Source organism: Somniosus microcephalus, chromosome 23, assembly GCF_052327205.1.
Source record: "Somniosus microcephalus isolate GS21.2 chromosome 23, FLI_Smic_1.0, whole genome shotgun sequence".
Classification (NCBI taxonomy): domain Eukaryota; kingdom Metazoa; phylum Chordata; class Chondrichthyes; order Squaliformes; family Somniosidae; genus Somniosus; species Somniosus microcephalus.
The window spans coordinates 17,145,855-17,161,511 of NC_141009.1; the positions used below are offsets into that span (position 1 = coordinate 17,145,855).

Here is a 15,657-nt window from a genome sequence, read left to right on the forward strand (position 1 = left end):
ACTCTTTGTTTTCTGTCTGTTAAACAATGTTCAATCCATGCTAGTATATTACCCCTAATTCCATGTGCCCTAATTTTGTTCACCAACCTCTTGTGTGGGACCTTTTCGAAGGCATTCTGAAAATCCAGATACACCACATCTACCGGTTCCCCTTTGTCTACTCCACTAGTTACATCCTCAAAGAACTCCAATAGGTTTGTCAAACAGGATTTACCTTTCATAAATCCATGTTGACTCTGCCCAATCTTACTATTAGTTTCTAAGTGCCCAGTTATTGCATCCTTTATAATAGATTCCAGCATTTTCCCAACTACTGATGAGGCTAACAGGTCTGTAGTTCCCCGTTTTCTCTCTCCCTCCTTTCTTAAATAGCAGGGTTACATTTGCTATCCTCCAATCTGCAGGAACCGTTCCAGAATCTATAGAATTTTGGAAGATGACAACCAATGCGTCCACTACCCCAATGCCACCTCTTTCAAAACCCTAGGATGTAGGTCATCCGGTCCTTGGGATTTATTGACTTTTAGTCCCATTAATTTTGCTAGTACTGTTTTTTTTTTACTAATAATAATTTCTTTAAGTTCCTGATTCTCGCCACATCCTTGGTTTTCTCGTATTTCTGGGAGGTTTTTTGTGTCTTCCTCCGTGAAGACAGAAAAAGTATTTATTTAATTTCTCTTCCATTTCCTCATTCCCCATTATAAATTCTGCCGTCTCTGACTGTAAAGGATCTACATTTACCTTCGCCAGTCTTTTCCTTTTCACATACCTATAAAGCTTTTACAATCCGTTTTTATATTTTTCGTTAGTTTGTGCTCATATCCAATTTTCCCTTTATCAATTTCTTGGTCCTCCTTTGCTGATTTCTAAAAAGATTCCAATCTTTCTAATTTCTAAAAAAATCTCAACGAGAAGCTGCTTTTATCTGGACTTTTTAAAAATAATGATTGGGACTTTCACATGGGGTTAAGGTAGAAGCTGAAATATAATGAACAAACTTTCAATTTTTTTTGAAGTTTAAAACAAATTGTAATTTTTAATCATTATGGAGAAACTTGGCACTCCACAAATATAAAAATTAGTTTTTCAGGGCCAGAACATTTGTTTAGCAGTTAGTATGCTGTTAAAATCCCAGTTACACCTATTCCAACAAGACTCATCATTTAATGGGGTAACAGCGATCTTAGTGGGGAAAAGCCCAAGTTTTCGTCAGTTTCACTGATTGCCAGCTATTTGGAGGGGGGTGGGGGTGTGGAGGGCGGTCAACAGCGCAGCCCGTGTCGGAGCAGTGAATGACTGACCGCAACTTCAGGATTTCCACTTTTAAATGTGCAAGCGCCACAACCTGCAGTTGCAGTCAATTTCAGAGGGGTAATGACAACGAACTCTCTGACACCTCCTCACACCTCCCCCTGGATCACAACCCCACCAGCGAACTTCAAACCATTGTTTCCCAGACCATCACTGACCTCATCTCCTCTGGGAATCTTTCCCCTCTCCTACAGCCTCCTTCAGTCCCCCCCAACACCGCACAGCCCGTTTCTACCTCCTGCCCGTGATCCACAAACAGGACTGTCCTGATCGACCCAGCATTTCAACCTGTTCTTGCCCCCACGGAACTGATTCCTTCCCACCTCGACTAGTTTGGTTCAGACTGGTCAGAGACGTAAAGAACTGACAAATATTGCCTCATCCTCACCAATAGGACATGTTGTTGAAGTGCTCGGTAAACTGCGTTAGGTTTGGACTCTTCTCTTCATTCTGTTCTTTGGCCCAGAGTAAAACCTCAGGGATCTGTCATTAAGAGAAGTGATGGAAAAGTGAGATGAAGGCAGCCAAAAGATTTGCTAGACTGGCAACAGGTTTATTAGATCAGGACTGTGATGTACCCTTGGTTCCAAAAATATGGCACAAAGGAACCACCAATGGAATCTTTATTTTTACAGCGCTGACGTTAACTGATTTGGAGGAAGGAAGGCAGGAAGGGGACAAAAAGCTGTCCTAAATTTTATTTTTGGGAGTCTCCCACCGGAAATGTTCAGACACAGTTCTGCGTTCAATATTATACCCTCTCTCTACAAACCAAGACCATAGCATAGTGTTAATTATCTTCAGTAGTCAATTGTTTGTGGAATAATTCTCAATAGCAGCTTGTTTCTCAATTGTCTGATCGTGAAGGTGTCTATTATGGCTCACTTCTGCTGATCTAATCTTATTCTTCTGCACAATTGAACCCTTTGACTTCTAATTATCTCAAACAGGCTTGCTGTTTCTTCAGCAGTTCAGATAAACAGAAGAGTGTTGTGATTCACTTGACAGCTAATCTCATGTCAACGCAATCCATGAAAATGTACTAATCTGTTAGACTTGTCACAGAACACAGATCCATCCAAAATATTCCCCATCAGATCATTACCTCTATTTTGTAGAACAGCTCAGCATCCAACAGTGTCAACTGCTCAGCAATCTCATGACTGTGAAAGTCATGAAGGGTTCCAGGCCTGCAGGGGGGGGGAAAAGGCATTAAAACCTGAAGTTTACAGGAAGTCATAGGGACAGAATAGATTCCGTTTTCATTCAACAGCATTCACCCCCCACCCCCAACAAAAAAAAATTAATTCTGAGACAGTCCATTTCCATCTGGTTATTTAAGTTTCGCTAATGAGCTATTCCAGTAACATACAAATATGCTTCAAGGAGGTCTGTAACCTCATTTATTGGCAGCTATGTTTGTGAACGCCTTTCAAACATATTGTCTCCCCACATTTCAGTGTACACTATTTTACATTGCTTGCTTCACAGGTGCAGGTACTTATTCATTTCTGTTCTCAATATTGACACATTTACAACTCTCTTTAGTAAATCCCAGAAAACAGCATGAAACTCAAAGTATTTTTTTTTTTTTTTTTTTTTAAAGTATGCATACAACGCCTACCTTGCTGCTACCCCTCGTGCAGCCAACGGCTTCATCAGACTAGCGTATTTCACAGTTTTCTTCTGATCTACTTTATCCAGAATATTCTTTCGCAGAACCCGGGCCAGGCTCAGCTCACCACTACACACTAAACGGAACACGAGCTCCATTAACAACTTCAGGATGTCATCCGATAGTTCCACCAGACTGGGAAAGGGACACACCAAAAAGGAATCGGTCAGAGGACAATCATCAAGTACAGCATAAACACAACAGCAGTTCAGTAGGACTACATTCATATTGCAGTTCAGGACATTGAATATTTGCCATGCTTCAGCATTGTTAAAAAGCAGACTTATGAAAAATGTACAGGAAAAATTAAATGGGAAATGTACAAATATTAAAAACATGATCGCAGGGATATTTCCACATTAGATATTGGCATACCAAATTTACAATGTACAATGTAAATCACTAGTTGCTATTCAATCATATGAGCTCCCTTAACATAGCTATTAAATCGAGATGGTCACTGTCATTTAATGCCACAAACACAAATGCTAAGGCAATCATGACTAGGTTTATGCTCGATTTGTTTACCATTCCCTGAACTAGTTTTGCATCCTTCCTCCCAGATAACTGTCAAGCAGTTCCTACATTACAACGATTACATTTCAAAAGTACTTCATTGGCTGTAAAGCCCTTTGGGACGTCCTGAGGTTATGAAAGGTGCTATATAAATGCAAGCCTTTCTCAAACAGAAAATTTCACCATCGCTTTGATAAACCTAAACGGGCAACCAGGAATGGGATCTGAATTACAGACCTCATTATAGCTCATCCGGGGCTACTTCCTGCTCCTATCCTCACCCCTCTAATCCTCCCTGCGCTATTGGTAAGAGTGAAGTTTCAATTTTTATACTGAAAATGAGAAACCCTTCAAGTCAGAATTGCTATTAGCTGCTAACCTGTGTTCGGGATTAGTGAATAGGGCAAAGGGAACAAAAAAAATATACTTTTAAATTGGGGAGGAAAATTTTACACATTCTATTAGCTATTATAGTTTTCATATTGCCCATACTTGCATCTCGTCATCACTACATTATTTCATTCATCAACATTCCTTCCACAGCCCATGTGCAATAACATTCATCATATTATTTCCCCCATTTAATCTCCTGAAGAAAAGTACTACATAAATTCTTCCTTATCCGTAAAAGTATCCATGCAAAATTACTCCCGGAACCAGGCTCTGCACAGTTCCCAAATTCTACAAATTACACTTTTTTGGTAAGCGTATTCAACAAAGTATGTATGCTTTGAAACTGGAAATGACATTCAGCATACAGAAAGGTTAAAGTTATCCACTCAGAAACAGGGTCCTGTTCTGTGCTAATCAATATGGCCCAAGGTATTACATTAGGAACCACTACAGATGCTGGAGGCAGGTTTAACTACTCTTACGTAATTCATTCAAAACACCAATAAAACAACACTCAATACATTTAATCCATTAATGCAAAGCTGCAAGTGGAGCTGGTGACATTAGCTGTCAAGTATGGAAGGCTGCACACTTCGGAATGTGGGTGGGGGGGGGGGGGGGGAAAAGAGAGGAACTCTCATCCTACTGCTTTTTGATGAAGGACACTGGAGGTCCAAAGCACATTACTGTTGCCCCCTCTTGAAGTATGTTGTTCATTAGGCATGTACTGACCTCTCTGCCAAGAGAAGGCAGCAATCTGCTCCCAGGGTGCGTAACCAGCCAGTTTGAGTGGTGGAGCTTGAGAGAAAACTAACTGATGCTGCTCATCATTTGGCACCAATTTAGATGTCACGGTGCTTATTCACTGCTACTCTGTATTGTTTAAAATCCCACTAAAGTGAAGGGACTGTGTTGTAACACAAATTCTGAGCTAATTCTAGTTTCTCCGGCGTCAGAATAGCTTCCTCATATCAAAGCTCAACAGCCTTCATTTCCGTATAATTAATTTATTACTGTAAAAGTTCATTTTAATCTATTTTTGAAAAAAAACCTGTCAACTAGGCAAAGAGCTCACAAAATATTCTTATGAGAAACAATGTTACTAGAAATTTAGGAAGCTGCAAATAACATGGAGCAAGTGGACCAAATACAACGTTTTCTGGATCGATTAGCCTGACAAGTGACAAATGTACTTACTGTGAACAAACGCAAGGCACCGAGACGTGGGAATATAAAATGAAATGTAATAAATTACAGGACGAGAGAGAGATAGATTTGGGGGCAATGGTGGACAGCACATTAAAACCATCAGTACACTAGACAACAGCAATGATGGTGGCAAGCAAAAATCTCAGGGTGTACAGCCAGATAGATGGATCTCAAGTGCCCAGAGCATCTATAGAGCATGCCCAGAGTACTAGTTCAGCCTCATCTGAAGTACTGTGTACAATTCTGGTCACCGTACTACAGCGGGGACGTCCTAATTTTTAAAAAAAATTTATTTATTTATTTATTTATTTATTTTTTTTTAAAAAGGACTGGAGAAGGGTAATTAAATCGATATTGCTGAATCGGTTATGAACAGAACGCTATATCTCTTCGAACCTTGAAAATTTTAATAAGGTCTATCCTGAGCGACCTTTACCACAGTGTAGATCCAAATTCATGGAAACACCATCACCTTCACGTCACACACCATTCTGACTTGGGCATAGTTCACCTTCATCGCTACTGGGTTAAAATCCTGCAATTCCCAACACCACCATCGTGGGAGCAACATCACCTCAAGCATTGCAGCCCACCATCAGCACCTTCTCAGGGAAGCTAGGGATAGGTAATAAAAGCAGCCTTGCCAGCATTGCCCATGCCACAACAATTAAAAACAAATTGTGTTGACCGAATTGTAGACCGAACTGCAAACAGACAGAAGGTATAGGCGCAAGCTCAGAAGAGGGAGGGTAAACAGACACTTCAGTATCAACTGCTTCACACAAAGGGTAATGGACGTGTAACACAGGTTGCGTAGGGAGACAGTTAGTGATTAGTGCCAGAATTTCAAGTGGGAGCGGAATTTTTTTGGGGGGGGGGGGGGGGGAAGAAGCAACTGAAAGGTCAAACAGAGAGTGTACAGCGAGATATTTTGGGCTCTGTCTGATCCTTTTTTCACTCCTGTACATCCCTTTGTTCCTATGATCTAGAGGAAATTATTGGACAGGTTTGTCACTTTAAACTAATTAACAAAAGGTAGCAGCAGTGCAAGCAAGTTTTGGTGCTTTTTTTCGGGGGGGGGGGGGGAGGAGAAATGAGGGGCAAATAAGTGCGCGCGTTACTTAGAGGTGGTGCATCAAGTGGTATTTTCTACTGGGAGTCTTGGAATTTTTGGTATGGAGGAAATTTAGTGCAATGGCAGATCTTGTTACTGATGCATAACCTTGTTCATAATTAATTATTGTTGTAATAAATCTACTGTCTTGTAAGAAAAAAGCACTTTTGGTGCCCCATTTTAAATAAAACACATGGGAGCATGCGCTACTGCGGGGGAAAAGAAATCACCTGCAGTCTTTGTAATGTAGTAACTGTCGATATTACTCACCAGAGTTCATCCACCACTCGCACCAGTACGAAGAACGTATTCTTGCTCACCCGTTTCTTGAAAGTGTCTGGACAGTGGCAAAACTTCTCATAAGTGGTCATTAGTTAAGTAAAAAGAAACTATTAATAATGTTAGCTGTTGTATAAATAAAAATTTGTGGCCCACAGATTTCTTCACAGCACTTCCCGTACTACTTTACAAAGAGCATGTGGGCCCACAGCGAAGAAATGGTCACGGCTGTGCTGCCTCAGCTGCAAGTCCACGTGGTCCTGCATCCAGAGGGCGAGCTATAAACTCTCAATGAGGGTTAGGCTAATTGAACCATTCTTTGTTAGGATTCAAACTCTACCACCAGATCCACGAGGCTGCCTTGTCATTTTTTTCCCCCACTAACACAAAATACAACATCTCCCTCGTGCTTAAAAAAATACCCAATATCTACAACCTAAACTTTCAAGTGTGGGCAAAATGGACAAAATTGGTCACCTGGCAGCACAGCCATCGAGAGGTTTGTGTTCACTACTCTGTGAATAGGAATTGAAGTCACAGAATTGCCCAGCACTCCAAATCATTCATCATCCTTAAAGAAAAAAGGCTAGCAATTAGAAAAATTCAGGGTAATGATGCAGCTGCTTGACAATGCAGTGACTGCCTCTGTTACCCGAGGATGGAACAGGTTGAAACGGCCTTCCCAATCCAAGGAGCCCAGGTGCGATACAAGAGCTGTAGAAAAGATTGGGGGAGGTTGGAGGAACAGAAAAATCAATATAATTCGACATACACGGTTGCACACAGGCTTCTCCACACTAATGTTTTTTCTAGGTGCACATCGCTAATGTGTCAAATTGATCAGTCCTTTAGTGCAAAGCTATAGCTAGCAATCCTGCTAAATCAAAGGATATCGATAGTGCAGTTTCTTGATGATCTCCTCAGGAGGAATGAATGTCCGGTAGGTGGTCAGGAATGCCTCACAGTAAAGGACCAGATCTAGAGAGCAAGACAGACAGGCAAGTGGAAGTATGAACAAAACCAACTGTCTATCATATTGAAGAATCTCATATGTGTCTACAGTGTTCCTCAATGTTAGAACTGATTAAAAAAAACACAAAGCATGCTCCTTTAACCAAAGAACAGTATGCGGCTAACTTTATAGAATCTGTTTTGGCCTGCTTTGCCTGGTTTACAGTCAGTGCTCCAATAAGCAAACCCTGACTTTATCCACCATCACCACAGCTACATTGTAGACCTAAAAAAAGTTATGTCTCAAAGTACGCAATAAATAACTTAAGTAAACATAGCACCAATACACAACAGGAAAGGACTGTGAAAAATAAATACTTGTGACCTTAAGCAGCCTAACTCTGGCTATCAGAGAATTTAATGCAAATTAAAAAGAAATTAATTTATTAAAATAGGCAATTAAAGATCAACTAATTTGTGCTCAAAGTGGAGAGCTTCAGTGTCCAAAATGTAAAACGTTACAACATTCCAACTCGAAGAGCACAAATTATTTAATTCCAATTCCTACACAAGGAAAATGGATCCAAGAAACTAAAATGAACTCCATCCTTTGGAAGTCACTGCAGTAGTGCATATTTGTGAGAAGCTCTTACCTTTACGATCCGTTTCAGTTGCATGCACTATGAGAATATCTACAGAGCCTCCTCGCACCGCTGGGCCATCCTCTCCCTAGAATACAGACGTTCAAATGAAAAACTCTCAAAATATAGAAGCAAGAAAAAAGGAACCTTAATTTAATAAAATGCATCAATAAATATCAGAGACCAACACTGATAATATTTGATGACTGGTCAAATGATAAAAGTCCATCTCTTTCCTCAGTCCATTATACTAGTAACTGGAAAACTGATGATCTACTTTATAGACAGAGCTCTGTATTCCCAATTTTAAAGATTTTAGATTAACTTGATCCAACTTCTCCACTTCAGTGTAAAAAATGCCATTGGTTGAGGCAAAGGAATTTTTTTTTTTGTTTGTTTTTTTTTTTGACAGGGGCGGGGTAGCAGAAAGGTCTGAAATCTGATGGACCCAAGCAAATTTGCAGTGCTATGGGGAGAGAGATCAGTGGGACTAATTGGATCGCACTTTCATAGTGCCGACACAGACACAATGAGCCGAATAGTCTCCTTCTGTGCTGCGAGATTCTATAATTCTAAACAGCATGCAATAAATACACTGTTGCAGTATTCAGTTTGTACCCCCAAGTAAATTAAAATCAATTAGCAACATGTAGCTGAAGAAATTAAGTAACGATTCAAATTCACTCGAGTGTGCAATTCCTGTTAGCACCTGAACATGTTGATAGTGGATTAAAGAGCAGTATGACGAGAGAAATACAGGAATCTCCAGGATATAGACTTTAGAAATGTGCAAAAAGAAAAACACGAGCTTCCTTCTTCTGTAGCAAAATTGCTTGTATACATGTAGTTAATCCTCAGCAATGAATGTTTAGTGATTATACACATACAGACACACACATATCCAAAAATGACATTGACCATGCAAAAACAGTTAGATTCATTCTATTTCCTCTTACCTGCACAAGAAAGGATGGACCATTTAAATTTTCAATTGATGTACTCAAGTACATTGAATTACAGGAGTATGGAATCACTGCAATATGAACATCCCAAAAGCTCGCAAAGTACATTCCTAACTAATCACACATGGCAACGTCTATGGCTAGCAGAATATGATCAAACATCTCAACAGTTTGAGAAATACCGAAGGCATCAGTTACTCCACCTTGGATGCCATTTAAGTAGATGTTTCAAAAGTGAAGGGAGGGATAGAGAAGGGAAGGATCGATCACTTCCCCCTGGTCTATTGTTTTTGTGAATTCAGTATGAAACATTTGCAAACAAGGGGAGCCATTTCCTGATGGCTTCACTTGGGAGTAGGGACTGGGTTCAGGAGGGTAAGGGGGATTCTAATGTCTATGAAAATTAAAGTTAGCAGATCAAAATCCAATATTTCAGATACTGAGATACAGCAATTATATCAGAAGTTTTGCACATGTACAAAATGGTTAACACCCACCTCGACAAGCCACAAACCCAGCAGGAGCCTGACTAGAGTAGCCCAACCAATTTGAGTCCAGAGGATTCAAACAATATTGACACAAAAGTTTACAATATACCAACACAGCAGATTTCTCATTTAATGGCATTCCTTGTCGCCAAGTCTTTTACTAGTGGTAACTTGAGACAAATCTGCAATTATATACACACTCTGGGAATACTTTCAAACAGGCCATGGGATAGAAACTGGGATTCCTCGACTTTTAATGTGGAGAAGCCTATAAGCTTCCTGGTAGAGAGCCACACTTTATTTTTGTCTACTCAAAGGAATTACTACTTTATCTATTTCAGAAACAAGACAGGCTGGTGGTTACTCTCAGTGTTCGATTAATCTTTAATAAAGAGACAAAAGAATTTTCATATCCCCCTTCCAAATCATTACATCTATGTATATATATATATATATATATATAAAAGAGCTCTTCTGTCTGTCTGTCCCGATGTCTGTCTGTCCGTCCGTTCTCTATACGTTTGAAAGTTAGAGCGTACCGACGCGCGCGTCGCCTCAAAAGAAAGCTTGCGATTCCGGACCGGTCATAGGCGTATTTACGTTTCGGCCGGACAAGAATCCCGCCCGCGGTATCCCAAAAACGTTCAGCGTTCCGCTCATTAGCATCTCATTAGCGACCGTGTGACGTCGAGGTCCACCAATCGGACGGCGGGTTCCTTCCTACAGTTGAGTGTCGAGTGACTCGACGATTGACCAATCCTATGCTTCGGTGACCTGACCGGTCAACCAATCGGTGCGTGTGTGGGCGGGCCTTATCCTTCTGAACCGAGGTGAGTGGCCGCCATCTTGATTTTTCACAATTTTTTCCCCCACACTGTGTGTTAGGGAACTAAGGTAAATATTTTAATGATGTGTTAGGGAATTAAATAACAATTTAATGGGGGGGGGGGGGGGGGGGGGGGAGCGCCTCGGGAAATCGCGGGGGGGGGGGGGAGCCTCGGGAAATCGCGGGGGGGGCCCTCGGGAAATCGGGGGGGGGGGGGGAGCCTCGGGAAATCGCGGGGGGGGGGGTGGAGCCTTGGGAAATCGCGGGGGGGGGGCCTCGGGAAATCGGGGGGGGGGAAAAGAGCCTCGGGAAATCGCGGGGGGGGCCTCGGGAAATCGGGGGGGGGGGGGGAAGAGCCTCGGGAAATCGCGGGGCGCTCGCGCCGCCCGCACTGACCGCGCATGCGCCACCCGCACTGACCGCGCATGCGCCGCCCGCCCGCCGCGGCCGTCCATCAGCCGCGCGATACGCGGGGGACCTCAGCTCCGGACCTCAGGCGCTAGGCAGGGGGAGGGGCCAGAGAGAGGGACAGAGGGGAGGAAGGGAGGGAGAGGAGGGGGAGGGAGAGGGAGAGGAGGGGAAGGGAGGGGAGGGAGGGATAGGACAGGGAGAGGGAGAGGACATGAGAGGGAGAGGGGGGACACACAGGGGCAGGGAGACCAAGCGCCCCAAAATTGCCCACTGACCGCGCATGCGCCGCCCGCCCGCCCACAGCGGCCGTCCATCAGCCGCGCCATACGCGGGGGACCTCAGCTCCGGACCTCAGGCGCTAGGCAGGGGGAGGGGCCGGAGAGAGGGACAGAGGGGAGTGGGGGAGCGGGGGTGGGGGAGGGGAGGGAGGGAGGGAGGGAGACAGGGGAGGGGAGGGAGGGGAGGGGAGGGGAGGGATAGGACAGGGAGAGGACATGACAGGGAGAGGGGGGACACACAGGGGCAGGGAGACCAAGCGCCCCAAAATTGCCCTCGCGCCCCAAAATTGCCCTCGCAACGCGGGGCTCCCCAGCTAGTAACTATATAAAAGGTTATTGCACTCCAAAAAGTGAAATGCTTTAGGAGGACATTTGGTACGGCACCACATGAAAGAGTTCTTTCTCCAAAATCACCCTTTGGTTTTTCAAAATATATCCTTCATGGCACTGGAAGTCTCAAACAATAGGCAAAGTAGTCATGACATTAGGTATTAAACAGGCCCTCAATTCCTGCTGTGGCCTGCTGTGAAAGGAAATAGTGGAGGCCCAATTATTCAGGGAGCACAGTTCTTGTGGCAGGCAGACAAGGGAAGGGCGAGAAAAAGAAAACAGGTAGACTAAGGGTTTTATCTCCCTTTTTCCTTCCCATTTGATTCTTCAAATCACTTCTTTTTCCCATTCAATTATCTGCTGGTAATACTGTACTGCTCAAATTTCTTTCCAACAAAATCTGATTGAACTGTAATAAAAGCTAAAATTTCTATATTCAGCGATATAAAAAAATCTTGCATCTGCACGCACGTGCCACCTTTTCCATTATAAAGTCTTATTATGTTCACAGTTATCGAGAGACAAATGACATAGGCAATTTCTATCATAAATGCAGACATAGGAATTTATAACGGAAATATAAAAATAAGGTCAGAACGTCTGAGTTTAAAATGGGGACTGGATTAAATCTGCACCCTAGCCAGCCCTCTAACTACACTTCACCCGACAAACACACTTGGTCTTGATTCCGTGTGCAACACCATGGAAAAGCGACTGGTATATATTTAAATTGATGAATATTGTGCTTCATTACATTTTGTTATTGTGATTTGGTTAATGTATAATTTTCCTGAGCATGTAATAGACGATGAGAAAATTGGTAGAAAGAACTGTGGAATAAACATCATTTTTTTTTTACGCATTGGAGTGTAAAGTTAATAGAATTCCTTACTCAACTGTGAAGGTGAGAAACTATGCCTCAGTGAAGTAACTAACTATTCCATTACTCCAACTGCTGATTCTTCAATTTATTTGAAGATTGCATATAAATGAATTAGGACAGCCCACGGTTTGAGGATGAATGGAATATGGCAGTGATAAATAGAATTGAGTGTTAAATCTTGTTCAGAAGTAACTTTTGTTGGTGCGCAATAAGAAGTTCTGATTTACAGGAACAGGGGCAATCTGGCTGCAAATAGACAGCATTGTACCACAGTACATCTGTGGTACGTAGTAAATACCTTTAACAATCAATTAATCAGTGATGCTCTTATACAATTCCCCTGGAGTCTCCAGGAATTGAAGATTAATCTTCTGGATGCTGCTGCGAACAATCCAGGAGAAAAATCATAGCGACATTAAAAAAAGTATTTCCATTTTCGTTTAACAATTAGGAACATAGGAACAGGAGTAGGTCATTGAGCTCCTCGAGCCTGTTCCACCATTCAGTGAGATCATGGCTGATCTGTGACCTAACTCCATATACCCGCTTTTGGCCCATATCCTTTAATACGTTTGGTTAACAAAAATCTATCAATCTCAGATTTAAAATTAATTGATCTAGCATCAATTGCCATTTGCGGAAGAGTGTTCCAAACTTCTACCACCCTTTGTGTGTTTCGTAATTTCACTCCTGAAAGGCCTGGCTCTCATTTTTAGACTATGCCCCCAGTCCTAGACTCCCTAACCAGTGGAAATAGTTTCTCTCTATCTACCCTTTCTGTTCCCCTCAATATCTTGAAAACTTCGATCAGATCACCCTGTAACCGTCTAACACTTTGGTTTATTAGTTATAGAAATATTGGATCTGGGAAAATCGGTTGTTTGGCCGTTGGAGGTGGGAAAACATGTGATGAAACCGCCAGGAATACATCCACCGAGTCAACAGCTCTACGGAACGGTGTATGAAAGTCATATGTTTTGATGATGTAAAGTGACTGTCGTATTCAGGGGAAGATTAAAAAGTGATCAAATGCATCTTGAGTTTTGGATTATTTAATCTGCATGTGTAACAGTGGCATATATTTCTAGAGATCTGAAACTCGCGTTTTAAAGTGAAATTCAAGATGGATGTAATGATTACAAGACCCAAGAACTATGACTCCTCCCATTTCATACACGTCTATGTAAACTCACATTCGTCAAGTTTCCAAATTAATTTTAATTTTATTTTTAGTTAAAATTATCACTTCAAAATGTAAGCCTTTGTGGTTAAAATTTAATTAAGTTTACCCCTAGTCCCATAGGAACTGATCTCTGCAGTGAACATTTCAACTAAAGCATTAAGCGTTAGAAATGCTCGACACTCCCAACAGGAGGTCAGTGCTTGTAACCCCACCAGCACATCTATCCTGCCAAAATAGCCCGTCAATGTTTCTGTATTTTGAGGCAATATCAAACTAAAAAACTATTACATTGCTAGACAGTAGATGTAATGATTGGGAAATAATTGTGCAATTGCACTAAATAAACTAAGGTGTGTTTTACTATTATGGCAAGTTTTCTCTCAAGTTAATTGTTCATTTCCAAAACTAACACACAAAAGGTAGGTTTCCATCACAAGAAATTTTAACTAAGATGGTGAAACAGCCTGGACTAAGGACAGCTGCTTTTATACTGGTCTTTGGCTCCTGGCTCCCACAGTACGTAGCTGGTGGCCACATTAAAATAAACTTCTTGGGATTTTTAAGACCAGTGGCCAAGGCCATTTTTCACTGGATCTTCCTGACTACTGCCAGTCCTCACGAGGCCAGTAAATGCACCACCATGGCAGCTGTAGGGCACATATGGTGATATCACATGGCGCCATTGTGCACACAAACCATTATTCTCATTGTGGCAACGGCATAATATACTCCACACAAAGACAATGGCCAGAATGGTGGGCCCATACGGTTAAACCAGTTTACGGGGCGAACTGCTGTACTTCCGGTGGCTGCACGCCATTATGTAATCAGTCTGACACTCCAGGATGGAGATGGCATTGTAGACACAAGAGTTGAGTCTGCAAATCTGTCTGTTTTAAGACTACCACAGAGTTAAGTATACACAGGGAGCTAGTCCTGCACATTTGCACTCTTGGTCTCTACATTACAGCCTACAGAAACAAAGTACCGATGCAAAGTGTAAAAAAAGCACAGTACTCTTCCAAAACAGGAACAAAAAACCCATCAAGGATAAATGCATCTTGTGCATTTAGTCAGTGACATTCCAAAATTGACTGGAGAGAACAGGTACTTACCCTAGTCTGCTCTTGTATAAAACATCTCTGGATATTATATGCAGGGATCTGTGTTGGGGCCTCAACTATTTACAGTATTTATTAACAGCTTAAATGATGGCATAGAAAGTCACACATCCAAATTTGACGATGGCACGAAGATAGGCGGCATTGTAGATGAAAGCATAAAATTACAAAGGGTTATCGACAGATTAAGTGAATGGGCAAAACTATGTCAAATGGATTTCAATGTAGGCAAATGAGAGGTCATCCACTTTGGACCTAAAAAGGATAGAATAGGGTACTTCCTAAATGGTGAAAAGTTAAAAACAGTGGAGGTCCAAAAAGACTTGGGGGTTCAGGTACATAGATCATTAAAATGTCATGAACAGGTATAGAAAATAATTTTAAAAAGCTAATAGAATGCTGGCCTTTATATCTAGAGGACAAGAATACAAGGGGGTAGAAGTTATGCTGCAGCTATACAAAACCCTGGTTAGACCACACCTGGAGTACTGTGAGCAGTTCTGGGCACCACACCTTAGGAAGGATATATTGGCCTTGGAGGGAGTGCAGCGTAGGTTTACCAGAATGATACCCGGACTTCAAGGGTTAAATCACAAGGAGAGATTTCACAAATTAGGGTTGTATTCCCTAGAATTTAGACGGTTGAGGGGTGATCTGATCGAAGTTTACAAGATACTAAGGGGAACAGATAGGGTAGATAGAGAGAAAGTATTTCGGCTGGTTGGGATTCTAGGACTAGGGGTCATAGTACAAAAATTAGAGCCAGACCTTTCAGGAGTCAAATTAGGAAACACTTCTACACACAAAGGGTGGTAGAAGTTTGGAACTCTTTTCAGCAAACGGCAATTGACGCTAGATCAATTGTTAATTTAAAATCGGAGATTGATAGCTTTTTGTTACCTAAAGGTATTAAGGGATATGGGCCGAAGGCGGGTATATGGAGTTAGGTCGCAGATCAGCCATGATCTCATTGAATGGTGGAACAGGCTCGAGGGGCTCAATGACCTACTCCTGTTCCTATGTTCAGCTGCTGGGCACCAGTTATTCACCATCACAGGTTTTTTTCTTCATTTTAAGTACAAGGGC

The 15,657-nt window shown here is 42.0% G+C and overlaps 1 protein-coding gene across 7 annotated transcripts in view; it reads right to left on the reverse strand.

The window, feature by feature from the left end:
* LOC147101694 (rap guanine nucleotide exchange factor 1-like) overlaps nucleotides 1–15,657 on the reverse strand; it is a 196,453-nt gene that overhangs the window by 17,641 nt on the left and 163,155 nt on the right. For all 7 annotated transcript variants that reach the window (XM_085965506.1, XM_085965507.1, XM_085965505.1 and 4 more), the window contains 6 exons: nucleotides 8,102–8,177; nucleotides 7,391–7,475; nucleotides 6,489–6,581; nucleotides 2,936–3,121; nucleotides 2,417–2,501; nucleotides 1,700–1,794 (listed from right to left, as the gene is read on the reverse strand). In XM_085965506.1, coding sequence (XP_085821632.1) covers nucleotides 1,700–1,794; nucleotides 2,417–2,501; nucleotides 2,936–3,121; nucleotides 6,489–6,581; nucleotides 7,391–7,475; nucleotides 8,102–8,177 — 620 coding nt within the window. The remainder of the gene's footprint in view (nucleotides 1–1,699; nucleotides 1,795–2,416; nucleotides 2,502–2,935; nucleotides 3,122–6,488; nucleotides 6,582–7,390; nucleotides 7,476–8,101; nucleotides 8,178–15,657) is intronic.